Source organism: Felis catus, chromosome D3 (assembly GCF_018350175.1).
Source record: "Felis catus isolate Fca126 chromosome D3, F.catus_Fca126_mat1.0, whole genome shotgun sequence".
Lineage (NCBI taxonomy): Eukaryota > Metazoa > Chordata > Mammalia > Carnivora > Felidae > Felis > Felis catus.
Genome location: NC_058379.1, coordinates 22,667,256 through 22,690,671, shown reverse-complemented (window position 1 = coordinate 22,690,671; position 23,416 = coordinate 22,667,256). Strand labels below are relative to the sequence as shown.

The following is a 23,416-nucleotide window of genomic DNA, read 5'->3' as shown; positions in this document are numbered from 1 at the left end:
GTCAAATTTAGTACATCTAATAGCACCATCATGTCATTGCCTGTAGGTTTCCTCCTACATGCCACAAACCAAGAAACAACTTCTTCATTTTTATAATTACTTCAAGTATGTGCTTGGGTGTGTTTATATGTATTGTGTTTTTTTAAAAGCACTCTACCCCCAAAGTGGGGCTCAAATTTGTGACCCCAAGTTCAAGAGTCCCATGCCCTGCTGACTGAGCCATCCAGACATCCCTGTTTGTGTGTTTTAAACGTTTACCTTTAGCTACCACAGAATTAATAGCTAATTACTCAGACATTTGGAAGTAAGAAAGTAACTGATATTCTTCTATTGAAAAGTATCTAATAAAATTTTAGAATATTTTGTAATTTATAAAGGTAAATCAAATAAACTGGAAGATTTTTTATGTTCTTTTTTAAATTTAATAATACACTATTAATATATCCAAAATATTATGATTATACCATGTAATATAAAAAATTATGAAAGTTATGCTTATATTCTTTATTTTGTTTGTAGTCTATTTTACGTTCCTTTATTACCTTTCTAGTTTACAAACAAAAATAGTTTCATAATGAAACTTTCATCATATTGAAATAAAGGAAAGCAAAAGAGGAAATAATAAGCATGTTGATTATAAACATATCAAGTAATTAAAAAAACATATTTTAACAAAATTAATAAGGAAATTAATATGAAACTTCTTATTTTTAATATAACCTTATATAAGTCACACATGAATACATTCTCATAGATAATTCAAAAACTACTCATAAAGATATTCCATGCCTTTGACTTTGTATTTAAAATACACACATGCGCACACACACACACACACACACACACACATACATACACACACAGACATAAGATGTGTTGTCCAATATGGTAGCTATTAGCTACATTATTTGAATTGAGATGTGCTGTAAGTGTAAAGTATATACTGGATTGTGATGACAGTATAAAATGAAAAGAATGTAAAATATCCCAATAATTTTTCATTGATTACATATTGAAATGATAGTATTTTCAATATGTTGGATTAAGTAAAAACAATTCAAATTTAATTTCATCGGGGTGCCTGTGTGGCTCAGTTGGTTAAATGTCCAACTTCAGCTCAGGTCATGATCTCATAGTGAGTGCGAGCCCTGCTGCTAACAGCTCAGAGCCTGGAGCCTGCTCCAATTCTCGTCTCCCTCTCTCTCTGCCTCTCTTTCTCTTTCTCTGCCTCTCTCAAAAAAATAAATAAATAAATAAACATTAAATAATAATAAAATAAAATTTAATTTCATGTTTCTTTTTACTTTTTGTTTTTTTGTTTTGTTTTTCTTTTTACTTTTTAAAATATATCTACTAGAAAATTTAAAGTTATGTATGTGGCTTGTAATAGTTTCTTACATTCTTTTTATTTTTTTTAAGTTTTTTTTTTTATAATAATCTCTATACCCAACATGGGGCTTGAACTCAAAACCCTCAGATCAAGAGTTGCATGCTCCTCTTACTGAGCCAACCAGGTGCCCCCATTCTTTTTCTATTGGACATCACTTATAAATGTATAGAAATACATGTGTATATATAGTGTATATACATATACACACATATAAATGTGCATATATTTGATTTGTGGACATTTAAAAAGCATAAATGGGATAATACTGTCTTTTTCTAAAGCTTGATTTTTTTCACTTCTTAGATATTTTTCCTTTTCAGTATATTTAGATTAACCACATTCTTTTTTTTTAACTACTGCATAGTATTCCTTCGTTGTAAAATGATATGGTTTATTTTAATTTTCTGCTATTACTGGAACATTTAGATTGTTTTTACTTTTCCTTAGGAACATTGTTTCAGGGAATGTCTCTCTGTATGAGCATATTGGAAATGTTTCTCTAGAGTAGTTTCCTTTTTTTTTTTTTTTGTTATTTTTTTTTATATGAAATTTATTGACAAATTGGATTCCATACAACACCCAGTGCTCATCCCAAAAGGTGCCCTCCTCAATACCCATCACCCACCCTCTCCTCCCTCCCACCCCCCATCAACCCTCAGTTTGTTCTCAGTTTTTAACAGTCTGTTATGCTTTGGCTCTCTCGCACTCTAACCTCTTTTTTTTTTTTTTTCCTTCCCCTCCCCCATGGGTTCCTGTTAAGTTTCTCAGGATCCATATAAGAGTGAAACCATATGGTATCTGTCTTTCTCTGTATGGCTTATTTCACTTAGCATCACACTCTCCAGTTCCATCCACGTTGCTACAAAAGGCCATATTTCATTTTTTCTCATTGCCACGTAGAATTCCATTGTGTATATAAACCACAATTTCTTTATCCATTCATCAGTTGATGGACATTTAGGCTCTTTCCATAATTTGGCTATTGTTGAGAGTGCTGCTATTGTTGAGAGTGCTGCTATGAACATTGGGGTACAAGTGACCCTATGCATCAGTACTCCTGTATCCCTTGGATAAATTCCTAGCAGTGCTATTGCTGGGTCATAGGGTAGGTCTATTTTTAATTTTCTGAGGAACCTCCACACTGCTTTCCAGAGCGGCTGCACCAATTTGCATTCCCACCAACAGTGCAAGAGGGTTCCCGTTTCTCCACATCCTCTCCAGCATCTATAGTCTCCTGATTTGTTCATTTTGGCCACTCTAGAGTAGTTTCCTAGGGTTCAGAGGATATGTCATCTGAAGTTTTCATAGATCTTTCAGATTGTTATCTTTTTAAAAAAATTCTTTTCAATGTTTATTTATTTTGAGAGACAGAGAGAGAGAGAGAGAGAGAGAGAGAGAGAGAGCGAGCATGTGAGCAGGGGAGGGGCACAGAGAGGGAGACACAGAATCCGAAGCAGGCTCCAGTCTCTGAGCTGTTGGTACAGAGTGCAACATGGAGCTTGAACTCATGGACTGTGAGATCATGACCTGAGCTGATGTCGGATGCTTAACCGACTGAGCCATCCAGGTGCCCCTATCATCTTTAATTTAAATCATCTTGAATTTAAGAGAAGTGCCATTTTAAAAAATTGTGGAAAATATATATATAACATAAAATTTATCATTTTAACTATTTTATTTTATTTTATTTTATTTTATTTTATTTTATTTTATTTTAGAGAGTGTGCACATGAATGGGAGAGAGGGGCAGAGGGAGAAAGAGAGAGAATCTTAAGCAGACTCCATGCTCAGCATAGAGCCCAATGTGGGGCTTGATCCCACAGCCCTGGGATCATGACCTGAGCTGAAATCAAGAGTCAGATGCTCAACCAACTGAGCAACCCAGGCTCCCCTTAACTATTTTTAATGTACAGTTGAGTGGCATTAAGTTCTTTCCCATTGTTGTGCAACCATCACCACTGTCAATCTCCAGAACTGTTTTATCTTCCCCAACTGAAGCTCTATACCTATTAAATAATAACTCTCTATATCTCTCCTTAGCCCTTGGTGACCACATTCTACTTTCTGCCTCTTTAAATTTGACTAGGTACCTCATATAAGTGAAATCATACAATAGTTATCCTTTTGTGACTGGCTTATTTATTCACTTAACATCATGTCCTCAAGGTTCATCCACGTTGTCGCATGTGTCAGAATTTTCTTCGATTTTATGACATTAATATTCCATTGCATGTGTATATTACATTTTGTTTTTGTATTCATCCATTGATGGACATTTGGGTTGCTTCTACATTTTGGCTGTTGTGAATTATGCTCCTATTGACATGGGTATACAAACATCTGTTCAAGTTCCTGCTTCCACTTCTTTTGGGTATACACCTAAAAGTGAAATTGCTGGATCATATATTAATTCTATCTTAAATTTTATGAGAAACTGCCATACTATTTTCCATAGCAGCTATACCATTCTACATTCCCCCCACCAATGCACAAGAGTTCCAATTTCTCCATGTCATCCCTAAAAACTTTACTTTCTGTTTGGTTTTTCAAAAAATAATAGCCATCCTAATGGGTATGAAGTAATATCTCATTGTGGTTTTGATTTGCATTTCTCTAATAATTAGTGATGTTGAAAATCTTTTCATTTGCTTATTGGCCATTTGCATATCTTTTTTGGAGAAATGCTGATTCAAGTCCTTCACCTGGTTTTTAATCAGGTTGTTTGTTGTTGAATTATAGAAGTTCTTTATATATTCTGTATATTAATCTCTTATCAGATATAATGATTTACAAATACGTTCTTTTATTCCACGGGTTGTCTAGTCATTCTCTTGGTAGTATTCTTTGAGGCACAATTTAAATTTGATAAAGCCAATTTATCTATTTTTTCTTCTTTTTAAATTTTTTTTTTAAGTTTATTTATTTTTGAGAGAGAGACAGCATGAGTTGGGAGGAGCAGAGAGAGAGAGGGAGACACACAATCCAAAGCAGGCTCCAGGCTGTAAGCTGTCAGCGCAGAGCCCAATGCGGGGTTTGAACTCAAGGAACCATGAGGTTATGACCTGAGCTGAAGTCAGATGCTTAACCAACTGAGCCACTCAGGCACTGCTGTTTTTTCTTCTGTTGTCTCTGTTTTGGCGTCTAAAAAATATCTTAAGAGAATTTTGCCAAATATAATGATATGAGCTTCCCTCTATGTTTTCTTCTGTGAGTTTTGTGGTTTTAACTTTTATGTTTAGATCTTCAATCCTCTTTTTTTAGCTTTTCTTTTTTTAAAAAAATTATTTATTATTTTTTGAGTAAACTGTACCTCCACTGTGGAATTTGAACTCACAAACTCGAGACCAAGAGCCACATACTTTACTGATTGAGCCAGCCAGGTGCCCCTCTTCACTCCATTTTGAGTAATTTTTGTACGTGGTGTAAGGATCCAGCTGCATTCTTCTGCATGCAGATATCCAGTTTTCTCAACACCATTTGTTGAAAGACTTTATTTTCCCCATTGAATGCTCTTGACGCCCTTGTTGAAAATCATTTGGTCATATAGGTGAAGATTGATTTCTAGGCTTTCCATTCTGTTCCTTGGCTGATATGTCTGTCTTTATGTCAGTACATGTTTTGATTGCTGCAGTTTTGTAATAAGTTTTGAAATCTGAAGTATGAGGCCTCCAACTTTGTTTTTCTTTTTCAAGATTGTTTTGGCATTTTGGGAGCCTTTGAAATTCCATATGAATTTATGAGTGGATTTTCTATTTCCACACACACGCAAAAATGTCATTAGGATTTTCACAGAGATTGTACAGAATCTGTAGATGTCTTTGGGTAGTATTGACATCTTAACAGTATTACATCTTCCAATTTAGAAACATGGGATGTCTTTCCATGGTTTTGTCATTTTGTATCTTGATTGAGAAGGCCTTTCCAGTGCTAAAGTTATAAGCAAATTTTTCTGTATTTTCTTCTAATAAGTTTATGGTTTTGCTTTTTCATCAGGCTTCTTAAACTAGCTGGAATTTTTTTTTTCTGATATGAGAACATTTTCCCATTGTGTTGGCATTACTTGAATTGTCTTTCCTTTCCTGCTAATTTGAATGCCACTTTTATCATAAATTAAAGCCCCATACATACATAGGTTTGTTTTTAGACTTCTTATTCAATATCACTGATCCATATGCCTACTTCTAAGTTGTTACCATTATGTTTTAATTACTCTTTGTATTATGTTTTGCTATCTGGAAGGGCAACTCCTTTCCTCCCATAGTTCTTTTTTTAAAGATTTTTCTGTACATTTTCTCTTCTAGGTGACTATTAGAATCAGTTTACTAAGTTCCAACAGACATACTATTGGAATTTTGATTGGGATTACACTAACTTGATAAAATAATCTTGGGAAAATTGCCATTTTGAAAAAATGTCTTTGCATTTTGAAGAAAAATTATTTTTAGTTTCTGTATTTCCATTATCACCATGGTCCCTAGGAAACTTTCTATTTACTTGGATTATATCCAGATTGCCACTGTAAAGAGGTTTGTCTTACAGAACTTTTTGTGAAAGTTGATGAAAATGTTCTTTATCTGTGACGTCTAATATGTGAACTTGAAGTGTGGCTAATACAACTGAGGAAGTGAATTTTAAATTTTATTTAATATTGATTGATTTAAACTTAATTAATTTAAATGGTTACATTTGACTAATGGCTACTGTAACAGTGCGGCTTTAGGACGTATGAATAACTGTGTAATTGAACAGTTATTCTCTAACAGTAGAGGTAGGTAGCAAATCCCCAAATTATGTTTTTGTAATTGTGTTTTTCTGACAGCATAAATGTTTGTAAACAATTTGTCCTTTATGTGGGTCTGGGTTTAATTTCTTTGGGAATTCTTTTGCATTAATATTACGGTTTTATACTCTCTGCAGTGCAATGCCTTACTCAATGTCTTTCACACAGTAGGTATCAATAATTCTTTTGCTACCTACCTCTACCATTAGAGATTAACAGTTAGAGATTAACCTTGAAGGAATTATTCAAAATTTAACAGAAAATAAGTCATAGAAGATTTCCATTTTCTGAAATTCAGGAAATAGTGAAGAGGGAAAAGAATGAGGTATGTTTGGAGAATAAAACTGTATTAGTTTTAGAAGGCTGCTGTAACAAATTGCCACAAATTTGGTGGCTTAAAACATTAGAAATCTATTCTTCCACTAGAGGCCAGAAGTCCAAAATCAGTGTCATTGGGCTGACATCAAGGTGTAGGCAGATCCAAATTCCCTCTGGAGGCTCTAGGGGAAATTCTGTTCTTTGCCTCTTCTAGCTTCTGGTGGCTGCTGGCATTCGTTCACTTATGGCCACATCACTCCAGTCTCTGCTTAGGTGGTCATGTTGTCTTCTTTGTCTGTGTTCAAATTTCCCTCTGCTTCTCTCTTATAAGGATACATGTGATTAGGGGGCCTGGGTGACTCAGTCAGTTGAGTGTCCAGCTTTCGCTCAGGTCATGATTTTGTGGCTTGTGAGTTCGAGCCCCACGTCAGGCTCTGTGCTGACAGCTCGGAGCCTAGAGCCTGCTTTGGATTCTGTGGCTCCCTCTCTCTCTGTCCCTCCCCCGCTCACACTCTGTCTCGCTCTTCTTCAAAAATAAGTACACATTAAAAAAATAAAAACATAAAAAGGATACATGTGATTATATGCAGGGTCTACCCAGGTAATCCAGGATAACCTCTCCATCTCACAATCATTAATCATACCTGCAAAGATCCCTGCCCCCCCACATTTTGCCATATAAGGTAACATTCATGGGTTCTAGGGATTAGGACATGGAATATCTTTTGGCAGCTCATTTTTCAGCCGACTACAACAATCCAGTTTGGCTGGAGTAGAGGATGCCTGTGGCAGTAGAAATGGTAACAGCTGTCAGTCACTGAATGACTTGTGCATATGCCTTGCTATATCAGGTGCTCTATCTGTGCTATTCCATTTACTCATTACAAGAATTCTGTGTAGGCATTAGATGAGAGAAGAACGTAAGGTGACTATGTTTTCCACCTTTGATGACTGGGAAATGGTGATTAATAGAAATTGAAAAGTCATGAGGAAAAATTGGTTACAAAGGAAAAATAGTGAACTCAGCTTTGGCTGTGTTTAGTTTGAGGTCCTGTTAGGTTATGACCCAAAATAGAAGGATTTGAACCCTACATAGAAATCTCCTGCAATTTCCTACTTTCACTTTCCCCTTTGGGATGAAAACATAAATTATAAGGAGCACTAAATTTGAAATCAGGAGACCTGGGTTCAAGACTTCCACTTACTGTGTGAACTGAACAAGTCATTTTGCTTCTCTGAGCTCAGTTTCCACATCTGTAAAAGAGGAATAAAAACCCCTCCCTGCACTCATACAGTTATCATAAGGAATAAATGAGATCATATTTGTGATGCTTTTAGCACAGTATATGGTCTATGGTAAGCATTCAAATGTTTGTAAAAAAAGCAAAAATTTAATATGTTAAACTTACATATTTTAATTTTAAGGTGATATAGCTTAAAACCATCCAGAACCTAAGCAACAATTAACATTAGTTTTAAATGTCTATCATTGGCTGCCTTTCTCATTGTTCAGACTTTCACCACTTAAGTGTCTTAAGCACCACCCAAAATCAATTCCTTCCCTTTGTAAGTGGATAACCTAAATTCAACTCTGTAAAAATAATTATGACCATCAAATATGGATAATTCAACTTCCTTCCCCTATATTAAAAAATGTACACATATCTATATCTACTTTTACCTCCTTCCTTCCAGACCTCAAGTAATATCCCATCTTTTTGTTTGTTTGTTTTAAGTAGGCTCCATGCCCAGCATGTAGCCCAATGTGGGGCTTGAACTCATGACCCTCAGATCAAGACCCTGAGATCAAGATCTGAGCTGAGATCAAATGTCTGATGCTTAACCAACTGAGCTACCCAGACAACCCAAGTAATATCCCATCTTTTGTCCATAGTGAATACATCTTTCTGTATGTGCTCTTAATGCAGTTTCCTCCATCCTGAGCTCCAGATCACATCATCAATGGCCTGGTGAACATCTTCATTTGGATATCTCACTTCCAATTTCAGAATCTTGAAAACAGAGTCAATTATTTCTCCATCCATCCTCCCCACCATGCTCCCACCACTTACCCCCTGAGCTTCCTCTATTTCCTATCTTGGTCAATGCCATTACCAGAAACTTACGTAATTTTTGTCATTTTTTACTCCTTTATTTGCCTTCCCTGTGTTTGTTTCAGTGAATGATTAAGTCATATTAAGGTTTGGGTTCAGGCATTTGATCTCTCCCCTCAGCCCTCTGCCTTATTAGTCCTCTCCTCTCTAACTTCCTTGTTGCTCTTGTTTTTGCCCAGATCGGTTCTCTTCTGAAGTAGCCTCATTGCTCCTTGTCTTATTCCTCTCCAGTCTACCATTCACACTACTGCCACAGGAATCTTTCTAAAACAAATCTGCTTTTAGAAACTTTTGATGGTGGTCCATTACAGTACAAAGTCCAAACTTCAGAGAAGGACGTTGTCTGACCCAGCCCACCACACTATCCCCTTTATATTAGTTGCACTGAACTATCCCAGTTCTCCAAAATATTCTGCTTTATATACCTGGACTTGGGCTCCTTTTGTCTAGAATAGTCTCCCTGCAAACTCAATTTCTAATGCCATTTGCCTGGTGAATTTCTCTTCATCTTGCACTATTTAGTGCAAGCTCTGCATCCTTTTTGAAGCCTTGCCAAGCTTCCTCAGGAAGAGCTAATAAGATCTTTTTGGAACATCTGCTGTACCCTACACATGACTATCATTTCATCTGTAGCCAGTTTGTTTCCCCCTACCAGACCTACACATATGTAGTATGTCTTGAGCAGCTTTGTACTGTTAGTGCTTAGCACATTATATCTGGCACAGAGAAGGTACCCCAAAATGTTTATTGAATAACTGAATTAATCCTAGAGCTCTTAAAGCCATATGATGCTTTAGAAAATATGGAGAAAGGGAGAACTGATATAATAACTTTTGGATATTAATGGAAATATGTGGTTATGACTCTACGGATAATACATATTTACCTCCTAAATAAAGACATCTGTGGTCCAGAACCCTGGTCATAAATTTCAGGAAATCAAGAAAGTAAATGAATTCACAAATTCCAATAAAACATGAGACACTTCCCAACATATAAGAGAGCTCACAGCTCTGCTGGAGTTGGAGGTATGTGTTCTCTTTAAACATTCAATTTCTTACTGCTCATTCATCAATGTTAACTTGACCTACATTTGAGCTAATAGCATTTATTTTATACTTGTTGTTGATTTACCTTTAATTGTGGAAAAAAAAAAAAGGATAAATGTTAAGAGAGAGGAACCAAAACTAACATCACTGCTATAACTTACTTATAGGGGCACACACCCTCTCTGAACCATAAAATTTCTTGATCTGGGAACTTCCAAATCCAAAGATTCCATGCTTAACACTTGATTATAAATCTATACTATACTGGTAAGGACTGGTTTTCTAAAGAGAAAACATTTTGTGAGATCTGACCTGACAAATAATTTTGAAGTAAGCAAAATTCACTGCACTCTCATCTCACCCCAGGCACATAAAGTACTCATGATATTTCCTGGTTGCCTGGGGCTGCCCCCTCCCCCCTTGGCTCCCCACGCAGATCCAGCTCCTAATGCAAAGTAAGTACTGTACCCTGAACTGCTGTTTCTATATTGAAACTTATGTCTGCTTTCCAAGGCCTGTGAGGCCCTGCTTTCAGCAGGCTGCCACTTGGAGACCATTTGATGAGTTAATTTACACTAACATCATATTGAGTAATAATCCCAGGAGTGTTTATATTTTTAACAGGAGTGTATTGGATACATAGCATTTAACCCTAAGAGCCAATAAAGGGACATTTCTCACTTTCCCATATACCTTCCATGTGTTTTCATGATTCAGTGTCTTTAAATGTACTGAACCTTCTGCCTAGAATGACTTTCTTACCTCACCTCCTCACTGTCTCCAGTCTGGTGAACTCCTACTCATTATTTAAGACCCCACTCAATGTCCCCCTTTTGCTAAGAAGACTTTTCTAAATTTCTCTCTTGACTTTTATAAAATTTTGTGTATTTGCCGTCTCAATTTTTTTTTTTACTTTTTATATACTCTTCAACTGACTTCAAGGTGACTTCTGTCCCCACAAATCCGATGCACCTAGTAATTTCCATGTGGCTAAATTAATTATATATATTTCCGTCTTCATCTTTCTTGACCTCCCAGCAACTGACACTACTTACCACCACCATTGTCTCTTTTATTTTCTCCAGTCTTTCTTAGAACTCTCTTCCCTTGGCTTTCTTTACATGACAGCCTGCTAGTCTTCTTTTATCTCTCTCTTTCTCAATCTCCTTTCTTGGCTTATCTTCCACCTAATCTCTAAATGTTGGAGTTCCTTAAGGCTATGTCCTGGCCCCTTTCCCTTCTCACGCTCAGATCTCTCAATAAACAAACTCTTCCACACCCATGTCATTAATTAGCCTCCATGTGCTGATGACTCTCAAGTTTTCATCCTTATCCTAGACCTCTCTCCTGAGCTCCAGACTTCCATATACCACTGCCTATTCAATGTGTCGACTTGGGGGTTTCACATGTTCTCCAAACTCAGCAAGTTCAAAACTGCCATTGTTCTCTACCTGAAAGAACAGTACCTTCATCCATAAAGTTAGTTAAACCAGAAACTGGGAGTCACTATTGACCTACCTACCTGTTCTTTACTGTCATATCCATTTGGGCATCCTTCTGACTCTATCTTCTAAATATTTCTCTCACTGTTGACTTCTCTTCATCTGGACTGTCACCCAAGTTATCCCCTTACTACTACCACAGTATGACTCATCACCCTGCATCCACTTGATGCCTCAAGTACCTTTCTACACTGCAGGCAGAGTACTCTTTGAAGATTCATTCACTTATTTATTCATCGAGAGATATATATTGAGCCCCTACTATGTACAAGTTGTGACCAGGACAGACAGGCATGTCCCTGATCTCCTGGAACTCTATTGAGAGCATATGATTAGGGGACCTAACTTAATTGGAACTAAAGTAGGGAATGTTTCTTTGAGGAAATAATTTTTCATCTGAGATCTAAAGAATGAATATGAACTAACTAGACAAAGAAGTAGAGGGGAAAGAACATTTTAGGCAGGAAGAACATCATATGCAAAGGTCTAGAATCAGGAAGAAGTACGCTTTGAGAAAACTGAGGGCAGAGAGTGAGAGGTCAAGTGGGGAGGTGAGGTTGGTACTGCTGGGCAGAGCCAGGCCCTGGGGGGTAGTGATTATAACTGAGAGATATTCGGGGGTGCCCCCTCAAATGGCCTGCCACAGTGGATGAGTGTGTGAGTTGCAGGTGTGAGCATTCTGAGGAGAGAGGGGATAGCTTTCATCAGGGTCTTATAGCCAGCCTGTGACCCCTCTCACTCCCTAGAAATGTAAAGAATCACTGGTGGTGTGTGGAAAAAAGCCAAGATATTAACTTTGGTCTATTTCCTAAAAACAGTGAGATGTCCATGGAAAATAGGAAGCCAAAAAGTAACACAGCTAGATTGTAAAATCCATAGGGCAGGGATTTTTATCTCTTTTGTTCACTGATGTGTCCCAAGCACCTAGAACAGTACCATGCACAGAGCTGGAACTCAATAAATAATTGCTGAATTAATTAATGGATGTCTGTTGTGGCTATTGAATGGATTTTTTATTATATTGTATTGCATTATATTATAATCGTGCACTTAATGCCTCTTCCTTATAAGACCTGATCCTTGAAAACGTCTGTGTCTTCATCTTTTTATTGCTAGAGATATTGTCCTAGTGCCCAGCACAGGGCTTGTCTTACATTCATCTTAAAAATGCATTCATTCTTTCAGCCAGTAATTTAAGAGCACCTACCAGGTATCAGGAACTGGGAATAAAAAGATAACTAAGATACTGTCACTAACCTCAAGGAGTTTATCCTCTGGATGAGCAGACTGATACATAGGCCTGATAATACTATGTAGTAAATGCCACAAAAGGGGTAAGAACAGAATGCAACCATAGAGATATCTCAGAAGGCCAGTAGGCAGAAGAAACTCCAGGGCTGACCCTGGGCCTGGTGATGAAGGGGGAAGCAGGGCATGGGAGTGGGCATTAAAGGCAAAATCCAGAGCGAAGTGAGCAGGGCCCTTTTGGGGAACTGCAAGTAGCTCTCAGTAAGTCTGGACAAGATGAAGCTGCGGAGGTAGGCAAGGGCCACACAGAGTCTGGACTTTATCCTGAGGACAATGAGAAGTCATTAGTGGATGGATGACAGCGACTGACATGGTCAGATTTCATATAAGACAAATTAGGCTCCAGAGTGGAGAATGGATTGGAGAAGCAGTAGTAGTGGGAGTTCAAGACTTAGTACTTGGGAGAGATGATGTTGGCCTGGGCTAAAGTAGAGGCAGTGGCAGTAGAGAAAAATGGATGGATTTGAGAGCTGTTAAGGAGGTAGGATCAATAGGAATTAGCGGTTAGTTAGATGGTAGTGTGAGAATGATGGAGTAGCCATGGATGAGTCTTGGGTTTTCAATGGGACACCCCTAGGGGAATCACAGAGAGTGGGAACAAAGATTCGGAGTTGGCTTTGAGAGGCAGATGATGAATTCCAATTTGGACACATTGCATTTGAGTTTTCTTTGGAACATCCATGTGGAGACTATTAGTAGGCAGTTGATTACACACACGGATCTGGAGTTCAAAAGGAAGATCTAGGCTGAATATATAAATGTGGAGGTCTTTGCTTATAATTGGTGACTGATTCCCAGGAGACATATGCAGAATGTGAAGAATAAGGAGAAAAGATGGCCAAATACAGAACTCTGGGAGAACATTCAAGTAAACATTTGTTTTTCAGTAAATGAATAAAGGAATAAATGATAAATGGAATCATTTAGAAGAAAGGACCCTTTCCAGTGCTGTTCAAATACTGCCACCAAGTCAGCTAGCTATCCTATCTGTGCTTAAGGCAAAACCTATTCTCTGGCTTCTCAAATGGAGAACATGTTACCAAGCCAAAAATGGAAAGTAGGGAAATCTCCTATAGCACAAAGCATATCTTCAGGGCTTTTTTCAGACATATATGTAGATACTCTACTCCTGAGGCCCTATTGGTAAGTGTATCATAGTAGCCCCTTGTTAGTCTGTATAAAAGAAACACTTTAAAAGCTAACTGTTTAGGGACGCCTGGGTGGCTCAGTCGGTTAAGCGTCCGACTTTGACTCAAGTCACGATCTCGCGGTCCGTGAGTTCGAGCCCCGCACCGGGCTCTGGGCTGATGGCTCGGAGCCTGGACCCTGCTTCCGTTTCTGTGTCTCCCTCTCTCTCTGCCCCTCCCCCGTTCATGCTCTGTCTCTCTCTGTCTCAAAAATAAATAAACGTTAAAAAAAATTTAAAGCTAACTGTTTAAATATAATATGATGTGCATTAGACATCATTTGATGATCATCCATTGTTGCTCAGATCACTGAGATAATCTGTCTAGGCTGCCTGATCACTGGCCCTTTGCTTGCCTGGTTGGCTTTGGCATCATATATGCAAACTCAGCCAGTTGAAATACACTCAGAAAAATGTATGGATAAATTGTTGGTTTATATACAGTTAATATAGATTATTCATCTATGTTAGAAAGTGTCCCCTGACTGATCACATACTTGCTTTTGAATGCACTAGTTTTCCATAAACCCATTGAGAGTTCCCAGGCCTCACTGGTTGCCTTGAAATTATATACATTATTAAAGATGTTTTGATTAACTCACTGCAATAAACATACAGTTCTGAAACTTGTAATAAAACTGGTTTACTTTTGAGTAAAGAAGAAAAAGAAAACAATACTATTAAACCATCAGGCCAACTTGTCATTTGAGGATTTGTATATCCATCCTCCTTTCTTCTCAGTATACCCAGACTTGATAGAAGTGAGGAAATTTTCATTGGAATGGAAAGCATACCCAAGCAACATTTCTAGAAAAGCTGAATTTTACTGAGTGCCTTTTTTTTTTTTTTTTTTTTTTTTTTTTTTTTTTTTTTTTTTTACAGCCACACTGTAACAAATTCATCTCCTGGATAAAGAAATTGGTTGTTGTGCTTTATGTTGCTATTTCTTTCCCTTTAGTGCAGACCATTTCATGCTTTTACATATCTAAACAAACCAGTTATTTGATGAGCTGCTCATTTTATTTTTTCAGAATTTTACAATCGATGTCTTAGTTTAAGCCAAAGAGAATTTGTGGTTTCTGAGATCAGAAATTCAAATGCTTTCTAAAACTAAAGAAAAACAGTGATTAAAGTAGCCATTTGTAGACCCAGTCTTTGGTTCTAAATGGTACCTAAGTGCTTTCTTGACACTCCTACTATTTTATAGTAGTAACATACCAATAATAACAAAAACTTACATCTATAACAGAAAACAGGATGGTGTTAGAAACCTCTATTAGATATTCTGACAAATCTTGCTTAAAAATATGTTTTATTCCATTTTCCTACCAAAGAAAGAAGAGAGGATATTGAAAAACCTTTCCTCCCATCTAGTGGCTGGAAAATATAAAAACTCTGTGTTTCTTGGAATTACAGGCATTAGGGATTGTTTGCAAGATTATAACACATCCAGTTGTTCTCTCAGTTAAGCAAAAATGAGCTTTAAAATCTTTACTAAATCCGAGCCCAATGGGAAAATATATATCCATGATGGTTCACTAATTAACTTCCCTCTAATCAATAATATACACTTCTCTTCCAGCAGAAAGAAGGGTCATGTCCTCCCCAATTGATTAATCTGAACATATGATAGGAAAGATAAGGCTGTATGTTGCTGCTAACTGAAATTGGGACTTCAATTATATTTGCTTCTAAAGTAATCAGTGCCCTAGATCTCTCCTGACCCTTAATTGCTCCTTGTTGGCCCCACACCTTGACAACTCTTCCCTTAAGAGTTGGATGTGCTGAATTCACTGAAGGGAGCCAAGAAACTGTCCCTGAAACTGGCTGCCTCCAGGGGACCTCAGCTCCTGAAACTTGGAATACCAGACTCTGATACTGGCAGCAGGGCCTCTGTGCAGGGCCAAACCAGTCCACAGGAAAGCAGGTTTGGATCCGTTATGCAGCTAGAGGGATTAATGCTTGGTCTACCTGTCTTGTATATGCCTTGTGCAGACGTCAAAATCTCTGCTGAATTGTGCCTCTCTGGTGATTCTCACAGATTCAAAGAATGAATTTTGTGTGCAGTCAGCAAAGTTCTCAGAGCTCCAGGAAGAAGAGGAAGGTCAGCGAACCAGTGAAAGTCTTCATCCCTGACAGAAAATGAAAGTTAGATACCTTCACTGCATTTATTCTAAAATAATTTTGTTTTACAACAAACATGCATGAAGTGTCTTAATAGGAAAGTAAGTTCCTGTCACCAAAATCTTTTACTGAATTTGTTGCTCAACTTTTTTAGTCAATTTAATAAGTGCTAACTTACTGAGTAGAGCATGGGTTCACTTTGTCACAAGAAAACAAGGTTACTGGGGCTGCCTTGGGATAGCATTACTTTAAGGCTGAGTTAGAGACAAGACAGCCTTTATATTTGTAAAAGAACCACAGCAGCTATTTTGAAAAGACATAAGCTGTTGTTCTCAAAGGAAGGAGGGTTTTCTTTGCATAACTAAACTCCCCAGGTATTTAGACTACTGTGAAATGTTGTAACTTGTTGTAACCTGTGTACTGGAACCCTCTATAGCTTTATTAGAATTCCCACAGACTTGCATGGATGTATGCGGTGGTGCTTATGCAGGTGTGATTTTTATGTTAACTTCAATCACGAGATTGATCAGCCAAGTGTTGGACCAAAGTATACTCTCCCTGTAAAGTTCCTCAAATCTGGCCTGATGCCCTGCTCTGTTGGCCAACCTGAGACAGGCAATAGGCTGCAATGCAGAAGACTGGCTCCCTTCTTAAGGCCCACGTTGAATGCTTCCCAACAAACACTTCAGTTTATCAGTCTGTAACCTGCAGACTGTTCATTCCCTCATTCTGAGGGAATTTTGACAGACTTAATGATTAGTATTAGATGAATAATAAGTGACTGAAAGTGTTTTTATTATTTAGTAACATGCAATTTAATAATTTAAATGGATAGGACTTCAATAAGCTAAATGTTGAATATGTGTGCTTTCCAGTTAAATAAAACCAAAATGCACAGTATTTTTTTTACTTCTCTGTTTTTCTTCACTTAGTTTGATGTTTCTTCAAATGTAGTAAGGACATCTGCACCTGGAGCGCTTGTTAAAATACGGAATTACCGGGCCTGTTTCATTTCTACTAAATCAAAATCTTGGAGGGTGGGGCCCTGCAGAGAACTCCCAGGATTCTATTGCACACGTAAGAACCCTGGACCTCTGACCCAGACTAAGAGGAGAATCTCTGGGGCCAGACATGTACTCTAGCCAGCAGAAGGCTTCGGGTTATCATAACAGAGAGGAAAATCTGAGAAAGCCTGTCTGTCCAGCACTACCCTTTGCCAGACTCTCATCCAAGGCCTGCCAGGGAGGAGCATTTTCCCTTCTCCCAGCATGATAAGTATACTCACTAGGCTTACTCTGCCACTGCAGGGAGGAGGGAAAGGTATTGGGTTTATTATATCCTTCATAGGATTGTAGCCTGAGTCACCACAATTTCTTTTAAGAGAATCATATAAAGAGATTAGCTGTCTAGTAGAGGGATTAAGTTTATTTTGTGTCCCTCCAGAGGGTAGATATAAGACCAAATTGGTGAAAACTATGGGAGGTCAATCTTGCTCAGTTTAAGGAGGAACTTTTTAACTCTACAGGTTGCCAAAATTTTGAAATGGGCTGCCTTCTGAGGTAGTGAGCATACCTCCATTATAAGTGAACGCAAGGGAGCTTTACAAAGACCCTAGGAGTCCTTGACTCAAAACAAATTAGTTATATGGAGTAATTAGTCAATCTGGATTTCAGGAGAAACCATTTTGTCTAAAAGGGGAATTTGGCTCTCGATCTGTATTTACGATTTTCATTATTTGGCCTAAGATCAAAGTCTAGAATCTGAATTTGTCTAGAAAATTTCTATAGTGATTTTATTGTCTCTGTTAACAACCCTCCTTCCCCAAAGGAACGGTCTTTTATTGAGGCCACTAGGTGGAATGTGTATGCCCAATGTGTGTGTGTATATGTGCATGTGCGCATGTGTGTTTGGCAGCAGAGAGAAGCTTCCGGGCCTATGCCCTTGGCTGAGCACAGGCACACAGGGAAGGAGATCTATTATAAGAGGATCTGAGGTATGACTGGCTGGCTCAGTCGGAAGAGCATGCAACTCTTGATCTCAGGGTTGTGAGTACGAGCCTCATGCTGGGTATAGAGGTTACTTAAAAAGAAAATCTTAAAAAAAAAAAAAGGATCCTAGAACCATGAAAATGTGAACTAGCTGCTTATACACACCAGAGCTCATATGTGCAACCAGCTGTCAAGATTGGAGGGTTTCAATTCTATTTACTGAATGATTTATTGGTAGGGGGAAAAAAATCTTTAGTCTATTCACTTCTGGCCTTAATAGTAATGGAATGGGTGAACAAGTTCATCAAGGAGCTAGAACTTCAGTGAAAAGAATGAAAACTTAGACCCCAAGCTGGAGAGTCTGAGGTGTACCCTCTAGCCATTCCCTCCCCCTGCCTGTGCTTGGTTCATCAGTGCACTTACAAAGACTAGATGACGACAGCTTGGAAACTGGGACATTGTTAAATTAAAAATGATGCAGGGGAAATTTGACATCGCCGTTTGGGGTTTTTCTGTCTTTACAGAAAATTGGTTTAGCTGGAAAGTGATGGGGTTAGACCCATGATTGCCGCTAGCCTTTGAAGCCAAGCACCGAAACCACACCTTCATTTCCCCTCTTGCAGGTCCCTCTGGTGTCTGGTTCTTTCATTCTCCAGCTCACTTCTGCCAGGAAGAGGCTGGAAATGTTAATCAGCGTCAAAGTTGCATTCACACAAGTTCAAAGTTGTATATGGTTTTAAAATGACACTATTAGAGCCAATTTCAATGTATCTTAGCATTTGTTAATTTGTGGTTGCAAATCCAATAGTATTGGATCTTTGGAGATTTCCACAGATTCTTAAAGTACAAATAATTCTCAGTTATAATCATCATCATTCAGAAGGAATATCCAGATGATAAAATGAGGTTTAACAAACTGCTTGTAAGAGTTAAGGCAAGGTTCTCCACACTGAGTGAACCTAGATTCTATACAAATGAGAAAATGCCTTTGTTTATCCCAAATGTATCCTCTTTAGAAAGAATTGGTTTGTATTTTTTTAAAGGCAATATTTTAACTGTGATTGTATGTTGTGTAATGAGGCCCTGGCTGAGACTTGCTATGCAGTTTTCAGTTTCTGCAGAGGATGAGGGCACCCTTTAGGGCCTTAATTAACGGACTCTTTGGTTATGCAATGGTAAAGCCAAGATCCTATCCAGAAACAGAGAGGCTTGAGATACTAATCTGTTCGTGTAACTTCCCCTTGGGTGCACTACAATTTTGCAAATAAGGTTTTACCTTCTGGAAGTGTCACAGTTGTTAAGTCTGACTTTTGTAGGAGGTGGTGGGCTCACAAAGTCTATTGGTTGACTGTGTGGGAGGTGGTGGGTAAACCTATAGTGATTTCAGGTTGATCCCTGCAACCTGGCTGGAAACTGCACGTGAGACTTGCTCCATAGGGCATCCTCGGGGAAAGCCTCATTAAACATTTCAGTCTGGTCTTAATTGTGTCATGAGGTTCAGCAGTACAGGGGTTTCATCATGACAGAAGTGGAGAGGCAGGCTCACTGAGATAGTCAAAAACATCCAAGACAGACCGATGGAGCATGGAACACTCCTTGAGGACTCAAATACTTAGGACAGAAACCTGGTGTAAGAGTGGACTTTTGGGGGTCATTATTTGGATATTGCGGAACTCCTTAAGACTGTGGAAGTCTCAGGCATCTGAGTTCCATTTGGATGATTACTAATCAGCTTTGGGGTAAGCTGGCAAAGTTAGGTTTTCATCATCCTTTCATCAAAGTAGTTAAGGAAAAGTTTAGGCTGCTGACTTCAAAACTGGACTGCCTTTTTCTAAACAAGTTATTTCCCCTTCCAGCCCTCATATTACTCAATCTGTAACATGTGGATAACAATGGCACCTACCTGGTGACCCTGTTGTGAGGATTAAAGCAAGGTGATGAAAGCTAACTGCCCTAAGCATGCATAAAGCCAGTGCTCAACAGGTGTTCATCAGTTTTGCTGTTTTTTAACTCTTGGCATGTCTCCTTCCTTAGTCTTGGGAGCCCACGATCACTGTGATGCTTTTTGCCCACCTGGAGATCCTGTATCAACACCCACTCCAAACCTGTGCTAGCAGTCGAACCATGCTCCGAGTCGCCTCTCTTCTCAACACCCTCCCTGCTCCTTTCCCCAGATGGAAACTCCTTTTCTCTCAAGACAGTTCAGTGGCAGGGAGGCATCAGATTAGGTTTAATATGCTACTGTCCCACATTTGCATTTTCAAACAGAAGCTTGTTAATAAGAAAAATGAATCTCACCTAGGGAATGCGATCTGAGAACAGATTGAATAAACAGGGAAAAATAAAATCTAAGGAGAACTTTGTAGCTGTCTTCAAATATATATGGGGATGTCATGACATGCAGGGAACCACAGACACAATCTGTGTTGTTCCAAAGAGCAGACCACAGACCCAGTGGGAAGCAGTTGCAGGGAGGCAGATTTGGGCCCAGTATATTGAAGAATTTCTACCCCATGCTCTAGCAAAATGTCTGGTACAAAAGGCAATCAACATTTTACAGTTTTTATTAATAATTAGAGCTGTCAGCTGGTGACTGCTTCTGGACGTAATGAGTTCCTCATCATGAGAGGTGTTCAAGCTAAGTTGTCCAGGATGTTGTTCCTTTGGATAAAAATTGAATCCAATGCATACTGAGGCCTCTGCTAGCTGTAAAATTCTATGACACTTTTATTAATGATAGAATTTCAACAGATATTTTGGAGCAAAGGGAGATTTTATAAATTCATTTCCCAAAAAGCAGTAAAGAGGTTAAAACTAGGGGGTTCTGGAGTTAGGCATCACCTGGGTTCAAACCCTGGTCATCCTACTTACTAGTTGTGTGACTCTGGTCAGGTCATTTGTTCTCTCTGTACTTCAATTTACTCATCTGTGAAATGGGGGCAATAATAGTGTCTTCCTTACAAAGTTATTATGAGACCTAAGTGAGTTAATACAGGTAAAGTACTCAGAAGAATGTTTGGCACTCAGAAAATTAATGCTCAGTACATGTTAGTTATGAGGTATTATCTGATATCCTTGCTACTCTATACCTTTTTGTGTCTTTTCAGTATATGGAAGGAGATCCTTTGTAGCATAATTGACCCTGACCTTGTTTTTTCCCAAATCATATGCCAGCCATGACCACTGTAATTAACCAGTGCACATTCTATCTCCTATAAGCAAGCTTTAAAACTAACCAAGCAGATAGGGCTTGTGACGCACTGTTTATGAAGGATCCTGCTGATGAAACACAATCATGGCTATGGACACGTGAACTCTGCTATATGCCTGGTAAGTGGTAGGTGCCCAGTAAATATTTGTTGAATGAATAGATGAACTTGGCAGGGTTCTTATTATTTCCTACATTTTATTTATTTATTTCTGATTAGGTAATACATCCACATGATGTAAAATTCAAAAGGAACAAAAGACTATATAATGAAAAACATCTCTTCCACCCTGTCCCCAGCCACCCAGTTCCCTTCCTCTTAGAGTAACTAATGTAACCACTTTCTCATATATCCTTCCAGACCTATTTTAGGCACAAATAAGTAAACATACTAGCATATGCACATTCATTTCTTTCCCTCTTTATTAAACAAATGGCAACATACACTGTTCTAGGCCTGTTTACTGAAGGGGTCCCAGAGGGGGTGAGCATGGGCACATTAAGGAGGAATTAGAGAAGAGCTCAGAGACAGAAAATCAACCAGGAGACTTTTGCATTAACCCAGAAACAAAGTGATTAGGGCCTGGACTAGTACATTAAGGAGGGTTTGTCAGGGAAAGAAGTATTTGAGTGGGTTTTTTTTTTTTTTAACCTTACCCCAGGGTAACCACCACCACAATCAAGATCTAGAGCATTTTTTGTCCCTTCTAGACATTCTCTCATGTCCCTTTGTAGCCAGTGCCCCTCCCAGGGCCCACACACCCACTCCTCTGCTTTGTCAGAGTTTTTCAGCTTCTGTGTTTCAGGCCTACATGGCAGGCGGTGTGGTGAGACCTCCACTCAGCAGAGCTAATCACCGTATTAGTCAACATCAGTGGCGCTAACACTGGGCCAGGCACTCTACTTAAGCACCGACATGTGCCCATCCATTTAATCCTCCCCAAATCAAATGTGGTAGGTGCTGCTGTTATCTCCATTTCGGAGGAGATATCTAAGATACAGAGAAGTTAAACCACTTGCCCCAGGTCGCACAGCTAGCAGAAGCAGGATTTTGAACCCAAAGTCATCTTGCTTCCAGAGACCATATGTGAAAATAATCAAGAAAATACTCAAAGTCCAACAGAAGGACTTCATTACTATTTAACAAGATCAAAGGAGGGAAAAAAAATCCTTAGTAGGTTAATACAAAATGGATTTGTCAGGGCACCTGGGTGGCTCAGCCCATTAAGTGTCAGACTTTAGCTCAGGTCATGATCTTGGGGTTCGTGAGTTGGAATCTCGCATCAGGCTCTGTGCTGACACCTCAGAGCCTACAGCCTGCTTCAGTTTCTGTGTCTCCCTCTCTCTCTGCTCCTCCCCTGCTTGCATTCTCTCTCTCTCAAAAATAAGTTATTATTATTATGTATAATTAATAAACATTTAAAAATAATAACATAAAAAATAATAAAATAAAATGGATTTGTCTAGCAGCCTTCAAGTATGCTTTAAATAGCTAGTAGCCTTTCTTGATAGGCATAGTCTGTCAGTGAGCAGAGTTTCATTCCCCTGCCTTCAGTGTGCACACCAGCCATGCTGCTTTCTTCTAAGAAATTATAACCTTTAGAACTACCTCTTTATGTTAAAGAACTGGTGTGGTCAGGGCATTACTGAGAATGACAACTATCTCTGCCTATCTGTGGGTCCCAGAATATGCATGTCATTCTGAAACCACAAGGAATTGTGGTGAAGTCCCCTGGCCACATCTCTCAACAAAGATTTATCTGTTTCACTGTTGCCTCCAAAGAGCTTTTCTTCTGGACTAAGATGTTAATTCCTAGTGATGTCTACTAATGGGCCTTCCCTAAGGAGGAGCCTATTAAAGGAATTAATTATACTGCAGGTTCAGAAACTTGCCAGCATAATGAAATGGTTCCCCAGCTGTAATAGTGTGAGAAAGAAGCCACTGAACTAAATTGTAATGCAGACAGGTTCCTATAAAGTGAGAGGCAAGTTTGCTAAGATAACTATAGACCCTAGGAGAAACAGGATAGTGGAAATCTTAATAATGAAGCCAATTTCCACTCACTGATTGGGTTTTATTAAATATAGATCATATTTTTCCAAACATTTCCAAATGTTTATTACCACTTCGATCTCTTATTTGAGACCTATGTTTGCCACTTATTAACATTGCCAGTTAACCTTACAATGCAACGTTACTGTGTTTATTTTAATAAGAAAATACTTATCAGGGTGCTGGTTGGCTCAATTAGTTGAGCGTCAGACTTTGGCTCAGGGCATGATCTCACGGTTCATGAGTTCGAGCCCCCGTTGGGCTCTGCGCTGACAGGTCAGAGTCTGGAGCCTGCTTTGGATTCTGTGTCTTCCCCTCTTTCTCTGCCCCTCCCCCACTTGCTTTCTGTGTCTCTCTCTCAAAAATAAATATAAAAAATAATAATAAGAAGAAGAA

General features: G+C 38.6%; 1 protein-coding gene across 6 annotated transcripts in view; it reads left to right on the top strand.

Moving 5' to 3' along the window:
- The window catches only part of HORMAD2 (HORMA domain containing 2), a 93,981-nt gene extending 73,690 nt beyond the window's left edge, over positions 1-20,291 (top strand). For 4 of the 6 annotated variants that reach the window (XM_023241584.2, XM_045041505.1, XM_011287741.3 and 1 more), the window contains one exon: positions 15,689-16,671. In XM_023241584.2, coding sequence (XP_023097352.1) covers positions 15,689-15,793 — 105 coding nt within the window. In that variant the 3' untranslated portion in view covers positions 15,794-16,671. Of the gene's footprint in view, positions 1-15,688; positions 16,672-16,703; positions 19,049-19,793 lie in introns of those variants that run through there. The other 2 variants (XR_006587874.1, XR_006587873.1) reach the window with 2 other exon arrangements.
- Positions 20,292-23,416: the final 3,125 nt, after the last annotated feature.